This window comes from Gossypium hirsutum, chromosome A07 (genome assembly GCF_007990345.1).
Source record: "Gossypium hirsutum isolate 1008001.06 chromosome A07, Gossypium_hirsutum_v2.1, whole genome shotgun sequence".
In the NCBI taxonomy this organism is placed as follows: Eukaryota; Viridiplantae; Streptophyta; class Magnoliopsida; order Malvales; family Malvaceae; genus Gossypium; species Gossypium hirsutum.
In genome coordinates this window covers 1,863,166-1,877,969 of record NC_053430.1, presented here as the reverse complement: position 1 = coordinate 1,877,969, position 14,804 = coordinate 1,863,166, and the positions used below count along the sequence as shown (strand labels likewise).

The 14,804-nt window shown below is 31.1% G+C and overlaps 2 protein-coding genes across 2 annotated transcripts; both read left to right on the top strand.

The window, feature by feature from the left end:
• On the top strand, positions 1-6,603 carry LOC107929888 (respiratory burst oxidase homolog protein E). Its single transcript, XM_016861422.2, has 14 exons — positions 1-937; positions 1,055-1,214; positions 1,549-1,597; positions 1,856-1,969; positions 2,415-2,837; positions 2,921-3,307; positions 3,387-3,482; positions 3,558-3,673; positions 3,763-3,933; positions 4,013-4,169; positions 4,265-4,474; positions 4,559-4,687; positions 5,013-5,091; positions 6,177-6,603. Exons 1-14 carry the CDS (start codon positions 307-309, stop codon positions 6,284-6,286), a joined length of 2,832 nt encoding a protein of 943 aa, XP_016716911.2. The 5' UTR covers positions 1-306; the 3' UTR covers positions 6,287-6,603.
• Positions 6,604-8,968: 2,365 nt separating this feature from the next.
• Positions 8,969-9,538, top strand: LOC107929900 (uncharacterized). Its single transcript, XM_041118047.1, has one exon. The coding sequence runs from the start codon at positions 8,969-8,971 to the stop codon at positions 9,536-9,538; it is 570 nt and encodes a 189-aa protein (XP_040973981.1).
• Positions 9,539-14,804: the final 5,266 nt, after the last annotated feature.

The window sequence follows — 14,804 nt, the reverse complement described above, 5'->3', positions numbered from 1 at the left end:
ACTAGTAAATATAATTAATTTTTTTTAATTATTTGTCATATTAATGAGGGAATAATTTTTTTTTCAAAAAAATTGTTTGGCAAAACCTCAACTACTCTGCAATAAGCACACGATTAATCTCCCCAAAAGCGTTGAAATCGTGTTAACTGATCGGTTGAGAAGTGTTTCTCTTGTTGTTGTTGTTGTTGTTTTGTATTAATAATCCCACCCCATTGTTTTTTGTTTTTTCATAAAAGAAAATCAGAAGAAGAAAAAATAAAGCAATTTTAATTTTATTTAGAAGAAAGAGAACGTACCTTTTGATTAATGAAGTCGCCGGCGTCGTTTCATTCGTTCGGAGGGAGTAGTTCCAAGCTTTCTAATTATAGCCATTCATTTGAATTGCCGGAAGACTTTGATGATCTTGCAGGAGATGAATATGGAGTTGGTGGAGCAATGTTGCCGATTTTTCTCAGCGGTTTACAGAGGAATAACCAGCAAGACTTAGTTGAAGTTACGCTTGAGCTCGAGAATGATTCCATTGTGTTTTGCAGCGTAACGCCGAGTACGACTCCACAACAGGTTGGTGCAGAAGAAAAGGAAGGTGGTTCCGTTAACGGTTCGTCGGGGATTTTAGCGAGAAGCTTATCGGCGACGTCGAGGATCCGGAGGAAGTTCGCGTGGTTGAAATCGGGATCGTCATCGAGAGCTTCATCTTCGGCGGCGGAGGTTGATCAGATTCAAGACCGTAGGATTACGGCTCGCGATGAGAGGAGAATCAAAGCTAAGCTTCAACGAACGAAATCCAGCGCCGAACGAGCTTTGAAAGGGCTGAGGTTCATCAGTAAAAACACCGGCGAAAATGACGCGGTGGAGATGTGGAAACGAGTTGAGTCGAGGTTCGAGTCGTTAGCCAAAGACGGTTTGCTTGCTAGAGAAGATTTCGGTGAATGTATAGGTCCGTACTATCAAGTCCCCGATACTCTGTTTGGCAACTAAGAAAATCTTTATTTTCTTTTGTCATCCAATACTCTGTTTGGCAGCGAAGAAAATAATTCTTTTTCTTTTTTCATAGGTATGGTGGATTCAAAGGAATTCGCAGTAGGCATATTCGATGCATTAGCAAGACGAAGACGACAAAGAATCGAGAAAATAACAAAAGAGGAGCTTCATGATTTCTGGTCACAGATTTCAGATCAGAGTTTCGACGCGCGTCTTCAGATTTTCTTCGACATGTTAGTTTTTTTTCTCTCTTTATTTTATCTTTTTTTTAAACGATCTTTTGCCGCTAAAAACAACGCTGACGATCGAAAGTTTTGATCGGCAAAAAACGATTTTGATCTTTGAATTGATTGGTTGAAAGCAGTAATTTTAAGTTGTTACGTGAAGCACCTGATTTCTTGCCCACTGAATAAAAAAGCTGACGGCTTATGGCCCAGTTGGACGAGGTTGCTTTATGGTCTATGTTTTGTGGGAACTCGACAAGAGTTAAAATGCTGCGTTTATTTTATTTTATTTTATTTTACTTTGCTCTTTTATAATTGTATTTTGATGAAAATAAATTTGCAGGGCTGATAGCAATGAAGATGGAAGAGTCACAAGGGAAGAAGTACAAGAGGTAATAAAATGATTATTGATTATAGATGATTTGTCTGCTCATTTATTTATTTTTTTCTATTCTTTAAATATTTGTCAAGTATTTATGGTAATTTTTATCCATTGTAGAATTTTTAAAAAAATGTACCAAATAATTATGAATTGTGTAAAAATGCCCAAAATGCAATTACTTTCAAAATTGACTTAAATATTGCAATGTCATTTATCTTTTTTGTTGTTGCTGATTTTTTTAAATTATATATATATATTCAAAATGCAGCTTATAATGCTTAGTGCTTCAGCCAACAAGCTATCCAAGCTAAAAGAACAAGCTGAAGAGTATGCATCACTAATCATGGAAGAATTGGATCCTGAGAATTTTGGGTACATTGAGGTAAATTGCTTTGCTTGTTTTAAACAAAAAAAAGTCAAATTATGTTTTGGTCCTTCTAATATGCTCAAATTTAGGATTTAATTTCTGTATTTTAATTTGACATTATTTCATTAGTTTAGTTTTATAATATTATTTGTTAGTCCAAACAGTTAAGCATCATTAACTATTCCGGTTAAAATAGTGATATAGATATTTTTTTATGAGTTGAAAGAGATGTTTTTATGAAAAAGTTCATATCAGCATTGTAGCTGGAATAGTTACGGTCTAAACTACCTGGATTAACTAATTATATTATATAATTAGAGAGATTAAATTATGATAAATTAAAATATAAGAATTAAATCTCAAATTTGAGAATAGTAAAGGGACCAAAATCAAATTTTAACCCAAAAATTATTTGGGGGAATTAAATAGGATGTTGCATGTCAATTTGGGTTGATTTCAGTTATGGCAATTGGAAACGTTACTCCTGCAAAGGGATACATACATGAACTACAGTAGACCACTTAGCACAGCAAGTGTTGGTTGGAGTCAAAACTTAAGTTCCGTTAGACCCAAAAGCATGTTCCGAAGAATGTGCTTTAAACTCCGGTGCTTGCTACTAGAAAACTGGCGAAGGGGATGGATCTTGTTGCTTTGGATTATGGCAATGGCTACCCTTTTTGTTTGGAAATTCATGCAATACAAAAACAGGGCAGCATTTCAAGTTATGGGGTATTGCTTATGTACTGCCAAAGGGTCTGCCGAGACACTCAAGCTCAACATGGCTTTGATTCTTTTACCGGTTTGTCGCAACACATTGACTTGGCTTCGTTCCACTAAAGCAAGATCCTTTGTACCTTTTGATGACAGCATTAATATTCACAAGGTAAGAACAAAAAAAAAGGGCTTTTATTTAAATGAAGTTTGTAAAAATGTAAACCTCAATGATTTTACTCCCTTAATTTACAGACAATTGCATGTGCAATAGCTATTGGAGTGTTGGTTCATGGTGGAAGTCATTTGGCATGTGATTTCATCCGTTTAACTAATGCTCCATCTGAGAAATTTGCTCTCATAGCATCTGATTTTAGTCACGGCAAACGACCGACATACCTGGAACTTTTGATCGGTATTCTAGGCATTACGGGGATAGCTATGGTGATTTTCATGGCCATTGCGTTTATATTAGCAACAAGCCACTTCCGAAGAAACATCTTGAGATTCCCTGCACCTTTCAATAGATTGACAGGCTTCAATGCTTTCTGGTATTCTCATCATCTTCTTGGCCTTGTCTACATTTTGCTGGTTATCCATGGAACATTCTTGTATTTGTCTCACCAGTGGTACCAGAGATCGGTAAGAACTTCAAAATTTCAGACAATGACAGAGAGTAACATACCAACTTGCTACGTACTAAAAATGTTTGCGTTTGCAGACATGGATGTACATAGCTGTTCCATTGCTGCTTTACATGGGAGAACGTACTGTAAGAGCATGTAGAGCAGAACATTATTCAGTAAAAATATTCAAGGTAATTTTATCAAATTCTTCTCTTTACTCTTCTATTGTTTAGCTAAACTCTTAATCATTTGAGCTCAATGCACAGGTCTCAGTACTACCAGGAGATGTCTTCAGCATGGTTATGTCGAAACCGCAAGGATTCAAGTACAAAAGTGGGCAGTACATATTTCTGCAGTGCCCATCAATCTCCCCATTTGAATGGTAAGTATGATTTTGGGGTTTAGGGTTTACTATTTAGGGTGTCTTGTGTTTTGGAACATCATTTGTTCTTTTTTTTTTTTTTTTTGCAGGCACCCATTTTCTATAACTTCTGCACCAGGAGATGAGTATCTTAGTGTTCATATCAGAACAGTTGGAGACTGGACTAAGGAACTTAAACGAGTTTTCACCGAAGTTAACGACTCACCGTTCGTTATAGGCCGAGCGAGATTCGGTGGCCCTGGATACATTGATAATAACTGGTAAGAATATATACTTCTTATATTCAAATTACACTACGGAACCGGCAAGTATTTAACGCAATATGCTTCATCGGTGCAGCCAACCTAAGTTACTCGTCGACGGTCCATATGGGGCTCCAGCACAAGACTACAGGAACTATGATGTTCTACTCCTTGTGGGACTAGGAATTGGAGCTACCCCTTTCATTAGCATCCTTAGAGATCTTTTAAACAATTCAAGACCAGAAGATCAAATGGTATATACATTCAAGCCACTTGCTACAAGACGATTTTCAGCATAAATTTTATAATCATTTACTTTTCATTTCATAATGGGAATTTGATGGTATAGGATTTAGCCACAGAAATGAGTAGATCAGATGATAGTTGGAACAGTCTTGCATCTTCGAATTACACCGCGAATTCAAGTTTGACTATCGGCGGAAAAAAGAAGTCACCGCCGAGGACTCGAAATGCTTACTTCTATTGGGTCACAAGGGAATCAGGTTCCTTTGAATGGTTTAAAGGAGTAATGGATGAAGTTGCAGAAATGGATCACAAAGTAAATAATCTGCCATTATTTGAATAAGCTTCCAGTAGTAAATAAATAACCTAATCCTTGTTATTTTTAATCTTTGAAAAACAGGGTCAAATTGAGCTGCACAACTACCTTACAAGTGTTTATGAAGAAGGAGATGCAAGATCAACCTTGATAACAATGGTCCAAGCTTTAAATCATGCTAAACATGGTGTTGACATCTTATCAGGAACCAGAGTAAGATTTTTCTGTTCTCATTACCTAGATAACTTAAAAAAATGATAAACATCATAAACATACTCCCAAAAAAGTCATTTTCCATTACTATTTATTTAATGTTATCAGTTGTTAGATCATGTGAAATCTTCATATAATATGGATTTTAGTAATTAAGAGAGTAGATGACTGAAAATGTGCAGAGCATGTCATTCTCTTCATTGTCAACATCTATATAAAAAATTTTCTTGGCATATCCTTTTCTCACCTACCAAACAGCCATTAAAAATTCCTATTAGTATATTTCTTTCTAACCCTTTTGGATATTTAATGATTTGCTTCACAGGTAAGGACTCATTTTGCAAGGCCCAACTGGAAAGAAGTCTTCAGAAAAATAGCTTCAAAACATCCTCATGCCACAGTAGGTAAATACATTTCTAACCAAATAAACAAAAAAAAAAGTATTAAATTATTAATCAAAGAGACATATATATATATATTTTAAAAAGGATCTGAAAGTGAGAAATGAGATTTAGATTCTGCCAACGAGACTGCTCATAATTGGCTCCTATTCATTTCAACCTACTACATGAACATTAAAAAGTAAAGCCATCAAAAGGCTGTACGCAATCAATTTATGAAGAATATATATAAATATATATATATGTGCTTACGACATTTCAGCTTAAGTCACAGCTGTCATGTTTAATCGAATTAATAGCTTAGAATCAAAAGAAAGAAAGAAAGGAAGATTGAAGACTTTTGATTTCAATCAAGAACATGCTTATAGGACTAGCTTTTGATATGGATTAATTTCGGTTTGAGTAATTTTAGGTTTATGTGATTTAAGTTTGAGATAGGGGTAAAGTTAGAATTTTTTTTAATGGGTTCAAACTAAATTATATGTTTGTAAGAGAGCTAAAACGCAATTTCACTTTTGTATTGGCTTATATTGATTTTCAAAATGATTAAATCGAAACTCTAACACTTTAGGGGCCAAATAATAATTTTACAGTATATTAATTTAAGATTTTATGAAGTTTGGGTCTAGAGCAACAATTTCTCATCTTAGGGGCCAAGGCCCTCATCTACCCATTCCCTCCTTCCTGGGTGAGAATTAGTCTTTTAGGTTAGATCTTTTCGAATTCTAATCGCTTCGAGTTAGGACATAGACAAGGGCAAATAGTGGTCTTAACACTTGGTCACAAAAATGATAAATTTTCCTTTTGACCCCTTCAAAATTTATGAAATTACAGGTTAGTATAATAATAAAATTACTCTTTAACCTACCAGAATTTATAATTCATCTTTAGCCCTTAAAATAATATTCTAGCTTCACCCTGATTTCGAATGTAAGTAATTTCAATTTACTTGTAGTCCTTTTGAGTTAGAGTTGAACATGTTAGAAAACTATTTACTATTTATGATTAAAATTTGATTTTGAATTGATCGGAATAATTTTTCAAGAAACGGGGTGATTAATAAAAATTGTAATGGTTAAAAACTGCAGGTGTGTTCTACTGTGGAATGCCAGTGTTGGCAAAAGAATTGAAGAAACTCTCAGTGGAATTGAGTCACCTGACATCAACGAGATTTGAATTCCACAAAGAATATTTCTGAGGCATTATCTAATTCCATTAATGGAGTAAATAGATGCCAGTCAACCTATTATTCGTTTTTTGTAACTATATATATTCAAATAAATATAGCTGATATATATAAATAAATATATACATACATACATGGTATTCATAACTATAATCTATGTTAATAGGATAAATCGTTTTTTTTCTAAAATATTTGTGTCCTTAGATATAATATATATTTGAATATAAATATATTATATGTACTTAGAGACTCAAATTGAGTTCTGAGTAACTGTAAATATAAAATCTAATAGCATTGAGATATAAACATTTTCTATTTTTCTTTTTTCATTTTTTGTTGAGAACAATGTTGATGATAAAAGTTCAGTTATCGTTGCAGTTTTCTGATAAAATAATAGCATACTTTGACGATGATCATGATAATAATCCCACCATATTGGAGATTTATCTTTTTATTTATTTTATAATTCGTATCAAAGGTTCGTGATTATCCCTTTTAATAATATTGTTTTCAAAATTTTAATTTTTACTTTTTTAAGAATTAGTATTGCTAAATGTATTTTGATAGTTTGAGAAAATAAATAATAATTTTTTAAATCCCAAAATAGAATTGAGGCCTAAAATCAAATTTCAAAATTCAGAAATAAATTTGATTTAAATTAAAAAAACTCGAAAATTTACAAAGAAATATCATTTGGGATACAATATTGGTGTGTTTAGATTTTATAAGTAAAGTTGAGAGTGTGGCATATATTAAGTGAGTAAAAGTCGATTAAATTTGATTTTATTGAAAATTTTAGTTTATTCGATATTGGTTAGATCAATTATACTAGTTTAACTAGATAAAAGTAAGGTTAAATGATTAAGTAGGTTGATTATCAAGTCTATTATATTTTAAATATAATATATATTATTTTAATTTATTTCAAATAAAAGGGGAAATTCGGTTAACCGATTTAATTTGTCAAATTTAAGTTAATTTGGTTATGTCAATTAAATTAAAATCGAATGATTGGTTGTTATTATAAGTTAATATGAGTGACCAACTGGATAATTTATTCAAAATAAAAAATAAAAAAAAAAGTTAATATGAGACTCTCTTGGGAAATTTAAAAACTCAAATATCATGTAATAAATACTAATTCATTTGACGGAATGGATGTAAATCATTGTATTCTATACATTTGTATTTTCAACTTTCGAGCATTATGTCAATGAGATCCAATCGTGTTGAGTTGAATTATTCAATTAAGTGCTTGTAATAATTAATTCTGACTAGAATTGTTGATATAATTAATTGAATATATAATTTTCAAAAAAACAAATGAACTGAACCGGATGGGCTAGTTGGTACAGAATACCAGTCTCGAGTAAGGGAGAGAACGTACTAACCCACGAATTGATATAAGTCAGTTGGATCTAGATTAAAAATTAGTTGAGCCGGTGGTTGAACCAAAATTTATGATCTATTTATATTTCTTAGAAACTTTTGAATAATATATTTAATTATAATCGAATTGAAAATCGATAACCTAATCGGTTCGACCACCGATTTAATTCTAAAAACCATGCTTCGAATGTATATGATACTCATTTTGCTTGTTTTCTTTCTTAAACTTATATGCACCTATTGAATCGAGCAATGAATGAAGCGTTTGACGCTTATTAAGCAATGTTTCAAGTTCAAACTTTGTCGATAGAGAAAAATATTTGAGAGAAATTTATCCTTCATTTAAGAATTCGATCGAGGTCAATTTTAAATTTAATTGAGATAGTGTAACTCAAATATAATTAAAATAATAAATTTTAAATTTAATTTAATTTTTTACCTATCCTTCATTTCTTTTTCAGCAATAATAACTTGAAAACTTAAAGACATGAAATGTTTCTAGAAACCCAAAAATATAAATATAAATTATTAAACAAAATAGTTAGTTACCCACGAAATTCTGCTAATCTCCCAATCCCACAATTAAGCACGCAAGGTAAACGTAACGCAGTGAATTCTTTAACAGACAGACCATTTATCTATTGCCACGTGTCTTATCGTCACCCCACAGCGACGTTCCCCCCCTATCTCTCACCCTCAGCCATACCGTATGACATATATAAGTTAAAATTTGTTTTTAGTCCATATACTTTTAAAAAATATGAGATTTAATCCCTATACCATCGTATCAATAGTAGAATCATCGCTTCAAGTTTACTAATTGGACTTTAAAAAAATCTCAATAGCTGAGTGACTTAAATAAAAACTTTCAAATAGTTCAATGACTATTCTATAAGTTTTGAAGTTGAATGATCGAAACGTAAACTTATGAATAATTTAGTGACCTTGAGTGTAGTTTATCTCTTTTTATTTAAAAATCCCTATCCAATAATTAAATTTGTAAGGATTTTCCGTCAAAATTTATTAATTTAGTATATTGATTAGATTACTCTTATGTGATGTGGCATATGAGAGATGAAAAATAAATATATTAAGTAGATAATTTTTATCAGAAACTACAAAAGGGAGGTATAATTTTTAATTTTAAAAAAGTAGAAGGATTTAATATGAAAATTTTAAAATCTCAATTTTTATACAAGTACTAACGGCATATTCTAACCACATATATACACACTATATATGTATAGATCCGACATTAATTTTCCATTACAATCCACAAACAAAAGCAGAACCGAACCAAGAAAGATGGAACAGCTGTTGGATTCTGGGTTCGAAGCTTTAGCATTCAACTGTATAAGTTTCGGGATTTTCACCATTGTTAACAATGTATGGACGTGGGTCGCCGCTATCACCGCTGCCATTAGTTTTTGGAGGATCAGAGCCGCCGGCGTCGCCTCCTCGTCACGTTCCGTTACCAAACCCAACCTGAAACCGTGGTCTACGTCCATAATCGATCGTGCCGGAGATGACCCAAAGCAGACCCTTTTTCCATCAGCTCTGGTTTCGGCTCCAGCCGTCGTTACGGGAACGATCAGTGGTTCGCCGTCAGTTTGCGATGATATTAGAGTGTCGACAACTAAAGGAGAGAAGTTCAAGTTGAGCGTTTACTGTGGAGGAGAGAGCGACGACGTCGACAGCGAAATGACGGTGACGGGACGGAGTTGCGGCGGGGAGTGGTGGGATAGTTGGGAAAGAGTCTTGAGAGTGAGAAAAGGGGAAAGGGGTTGGTACCGTTATCAGGATTTAACGGCGATTAACGGCAACGCTGTTAGGTTATGGGATGATAAATTGATAATGAAGAATCTACGGCAATAAACAGATCGAGCTTTGCTGTATGGTAGTTTGGTGTTTATTGGAATTAGTACCTCTATCATTAAATTTATTAATTTAATCTTTATATTATAATTCTATCTATAAATAAATAAAAATAAAAATAATGTTTAACTCCAAATAATTCTTTTGTAAAACCATAAAAAAAAATTCAAATATTAATTATGTTAACAGTAAATGACTATTTTTTGAACGGTAAATGTTAACTTCATTGAAATTTAGATAAATTTGATTATTTTTAATAGTATAATGACTAAATTAATCTATTTGATAATAAAGAGATTAATTTGATTTGATCTTTATAACAGAAGGACATGCCAAGTCCAGTCACTCATTTTTTAAACCGTAAATGTTACCTTTTTATCCTTTATAATAGAGAGGCTAATTTGATTCAATTCTTATAATAGAGGGACTTACCAAGTCCGTTCACTAATAAAGATATACAGGAATAATGAATAAATATCGAATAAATATCAAAATTATACATAAATTTGAGTATAATGTGTAATTTAATACATAAATTTTAATTTAGTGCAAATATATATATAACTTAATTATTGTTTTAATATATACATACAATTTTAATTTTAATTCAATTGTGCTGTTTTTAAAAAAATTAAATACAACCTTCACCTATTTTTTTACCTTATTAATTGTATGTTTCTGTCTTTTGCATATATTTTGTTGAAGGAAACATAATGTCCCTTTTGACAATGACCTAGCAAAATGAATATATTATATATATATATATTATGCCCTAAATCTTTTATGGTTAGATAATAAAACAAATGAGGGATGATAATTCCATGCTAATAATATATATTTTTAATCTATAGGTTAAATTTGGATGTGATTATGGGTCGAATCAGGCCGTAACAAAAATTTTAAATATGTTTTATAGGTTTGGGCTTAGCCTGGTTTAAAATGGGTCTAAAATTTTATTCAATTTTGATCCAAATAAAAAAATTAAAATTTGAGCATGGCCCAACTCTTTCGTATTAATTTTTTGTATTATTTTTTATATAAAAATAAATTTAAAAAATATAATACATCAAATACACTAAAAATATTAAAGTAAATATTTCTCAACAAATTGAAATTAAAATATTAAAATATTTTATACTTAAATAACACTAAGATATGTGTAACTTAACAAGAAAATACATCTAAAATAGTAGCAAAATTAACAGTAAACGAGAGTTATATAATATCCAAACAATAACAACAAAATAGTAGCAATATAATAGTAAAATGATAGCAAAACCTCAACAGTTTTTGTTTTCCCAAATTTGGGCTTAGTACCGAAAAAGCTTACCCAAGGCATTTGCTAAATGGGCTTTTTTTTTGCCCAAGCTCATTTTTCGAATCTATATTTTTGCCTAAACCCCCATCAGGTTAATCAAATCATTTGACAATGTTATTTTTAATAAGATTATATAAAATATTTTATTAAAAAATATATAATATGAATATATTCAATATATATATAAAAAGTATGCATGTAATTATTTCTTTATATTTTTAAAACTAATAAAAATTATTATGATTGAAATTGCATCCTTACCAACAATCAAGCAAATTATTAGTAGTGTATAAATAGGAAAATATTGCACCAACTATAATAGGATGAAAATACAAAAATGCATCTTTTAAAAAAAAATACAAAGGAAACGTTATATATATATTATGAAATACAAAGGAATTCTGCAAAAAAAATAGTTGGGACATGAACATATTCATGATATGCATGTATTCACCTCTATTAATCGACCTACAAATTTTATATTCTCTTTTTCTATGTTTGTTTTTGGACTTATTAGCTCTAAAAATTCAAATTTATTATTTATTTAATATAAAAAAATTAAAATATATTTATGCTGATATTATATATTTTTATAATTAAATTTAAGTTTTTTTTTTATATAGGAGGAAGGGATGGGGTTGCATGGTTTGAATTTGTGTCAAATGAGTATCTAACAAGAGTTTTAACTATTGTTTCATACAAGTCAGGACCAACATGCATTTAAATGCACATTGTGTAAACTTAAACTATGGTGAATCTAATCTATTGAACTAGATAAATAATTTAACCATTGAATAGGTCTATTCACCGATATCATTTTCATTTTTATCACAATTAACATTTTTTTTCCATGTGAAGGAATCAAATCTGGAATGGATTCTGGTTAAGGTTTGTACAATATTTGTTAGGTTTGTATTGCGAATCCATAAAAGAAAAGTAAGGAAGAGGATAAGGTAGCAAAGGAGACTGAGCGTTGTAAAGTGTTTAGGGTTGCTAAAATGCCAAGAGACCGCTTTTCTCATTATCTTGAAGGGTATTTATAGAGGGGAGATCCAATGTTCAGTGATGCCACGTTGCCGACAAATCTAAGTACTGGTGATCGTGCTATTGGGTAGGTGGCAAGGTTGTCGTACGTGGGTCGTTCTCATACATGGTACTATTATGAAATTCCCTTGGCTGAGCGAGGTTGTTACGCCTAGTGTTCCCTTAGTGGTCTCCTCTCCGAATGGAGTGTGTTCTCGCTAAAAGCGAGTGACCTAATAAATGTGGTGCCTGGGTGACTGATCATCAGGCGTTGTAAGATGGTAGGCCATCCAGGTAATCTTCAACTAAGGAGTTAAGTGTTGTGAAGCGAAGGACCATCCTTGGACAATTTTAAAGTGTCTTCTCATGATGTTACGTGTCCAAACCAAATAGAAATATAATAAATTATAAAATTCAATATACAAATCAATATGACTAGAACATAATAAAAATTTGATCAGAATGAAATTTAAATTATTTAATATAAAATGGAGTTGGGACAATATGTGTCGGCTGATACAACCCGTATATGCCACAATGGGCATGAACTCTTTTTATGGCTTCAACAAAGTGGCATCTTCCATTGTGAATTTAGTGGCAAAGGGCCCATTTTGTGATGTGATCCAAACTCCAATCCCCACAGTCTAGTTTGGTGTATATACATATATAGATATTTACAAAAGCAAACTTCAATTCATATAAAACAGTAAGTCTAAGACTGATTAAATTAAAAATTAGAGTTAAATTAATTGAATCAAGAATCAAGGTTCAACTACTTCAACCTTTAATTCAATTCTTACAATCATTGGTTAAATCGACACACCAAAGTTAGTGGTACACACCCATAGACGGATTGATTACGAGGCTTCAAGAAACTCAAAAATAAAGTATAAATACTCTTTCTTCTTCCTTTATACTATCACACCTTTGCTAATTTAAGCATAGGAAAGATTCCAAAGCTCAAGCACCGGCGCTCGTTATCTCGGAGTCCAGCTCGACTAATTAAGCTCATACCACCAACCAAAAAAGCATCAACATGGTTCACTTATAATTGACCTTGCAACTCAGCATTAACATGGACAAAACTAGATCTTCAATGTCCCATCCAGAACAGCACGGTAATTTCTACACACCAGACATTGGCTAACTCTCATGTTTTGGCTGGAACATGATACAGTTTACAAGTGCTTGGCCATATCAAGCACAAGCATTGTTGCCGTTGGATGGAATCAAGTAATATGTATGTATATATTTATGCATACTTGTGAATATATTTTTTATGTTGTTTTTTAATGAAAGCCACGTTTTGTGTCCTTAATTAATATTTAAAAATAAATACATGTTAAGTCTAAAAACAACTAAAAAATTCTATTATTAAAATATTAAATAATACTAACAAATAGTTAGAAATAGGAGGAACGTACTTATTTCCCTAACACTTGAATCAAATTTGAATCTTGAACTCAATATTATTATAAGAACTTTTCTAAACAGAATTATACTTAAGACTGTAAAAATAACTATAACACTTGTAATTATTAAAAAATATATCAAATAATAGTGTGTATATATATAGCAGGTTGGCGGCCCCTGCTACACTGTGTCTCGCACATGATCTTGTTTCAGCATGGAAAACGTCATATGCTTGGGTGTTGGTACCAAGGGCTTTATTAATTTTCTTTTGGATTAAATTGTATTAAGAATAAGTTGATTTGTGAATTTTGATATCTTTATTTTTACTCTTGTATTGCATATAAGTTTTGGGTTTAATTTATATTTTTTAATTTAATAATTTTTAGTTTTATATTTATCGAATTTTAAAATTTTAATTACAACTTAAACAATAATCATTAAATTCATTAATTAAAGCTACAACTTACACATAGTACATGAACTAAAAATAAAATTTAACTTTTATTTTATTTTTTATAAAATCTTTTAGCATTAAATAGTCACATTATACCTTAATTAAATCTAAATTCGAGTTAAATCGAACTTTTAAATAAAAGACAAAACTCTCCCTTTGCTATATTTTTCATTTACAAAAACTTAAAACTCCAAACATTACTTGAAACCATCAAACTTCTTACAAAGATTGTTGAAACAGAAATCATTAAAATCAAAACAAAAAAACCATCAAAACTTGGTGTGTTGTTTCTAGAATAAACAATGTCCAAAGTGTGTTAACTATTTGTTGCTTGATGTTCATTGGGGGATATGATATAACAGAGAGATCCAAAGCTAACAAATAGAAATGTTGGGTCGGTGAGATCTCTATTTAATTATTTGTTGTTTGCATTGGTCTGCTGCCTGTCACTGCGGTGCATTAACTCTCAATCCTTTTCATCACCTTCAATTCCCACCACTACCCTTCATTCTCCGCATTATAACAATTATTATACACTCGAGGTTAAAAAAAAATTAATAGAGTTTTAATTTAATTAATATGGATATTATTATTAATACAAAAAGACGTAAATTTAAATATGTTGAAGTGCATTATCTTCTATATATAAGTTGTGAAGAAATCATGAATAATTCTAAATATCATGTCAAAAAAAAACTAATCAAAATTTATAATAAAATTATTCAAAAAATAAAAATAAAAACACCATAAAACATTAAAAATAATAACATTAAGAACACATAATAATGTTATTAATATCTCAATGGTTATATATAATAACTAAAGATGTCTATGTGTGGAGTTGGACTGAATTTAAATCCAGCCATGTATTTTATATCAACATTATATTAAACCTAATCATGCGTCGGATCATTTGTCCAAATTCGAAGATTCATCCAAAAAATAAGAGGGTTTAGACAAAAATATAGGTCCGAGAAATGGACTTGGATAAAATAAGGCCCATTTTCTAAATGGATCAGGCTTCAAGTATGATTCTTTTGGCTCGGGCCCAAACCAAC

What these genes read in the sequence shown, in the direction of transcription:
- LOC107929900 (XM_041118047.1), top strand. Translation starts at nt 8,969, where the DNA reads ATGGAACAGCTGTTGGATTCTGGGTTCGAAGCTTTAGCATTCAACTGT.
- LOC107929888 (XM_016861422.2), top strand. Translation starts at nt 307, where the DNA reads ATGAAGTCGCCGGCGTCGTTTCATTCGTTCGGAGGGAGTAGTTCCAAG. An exon ending in ACAGCATTAATATTCACAAG is followed by an intron (nt 2,838 to 2,920) that starts GTAAGAACAAAA and finishes CTTAATTTACAG; the next exon opens with ACAATTGCATGTGCAATAGC. An exon ending in CAAGACCAGAAGATCAAATG is followed by an intron (nt 4,170 to 4,264) that starts GTATATACATTC and finishes TTGATGGTATAG; the next exon opens with GATTTAGCCACAGAAATGAG.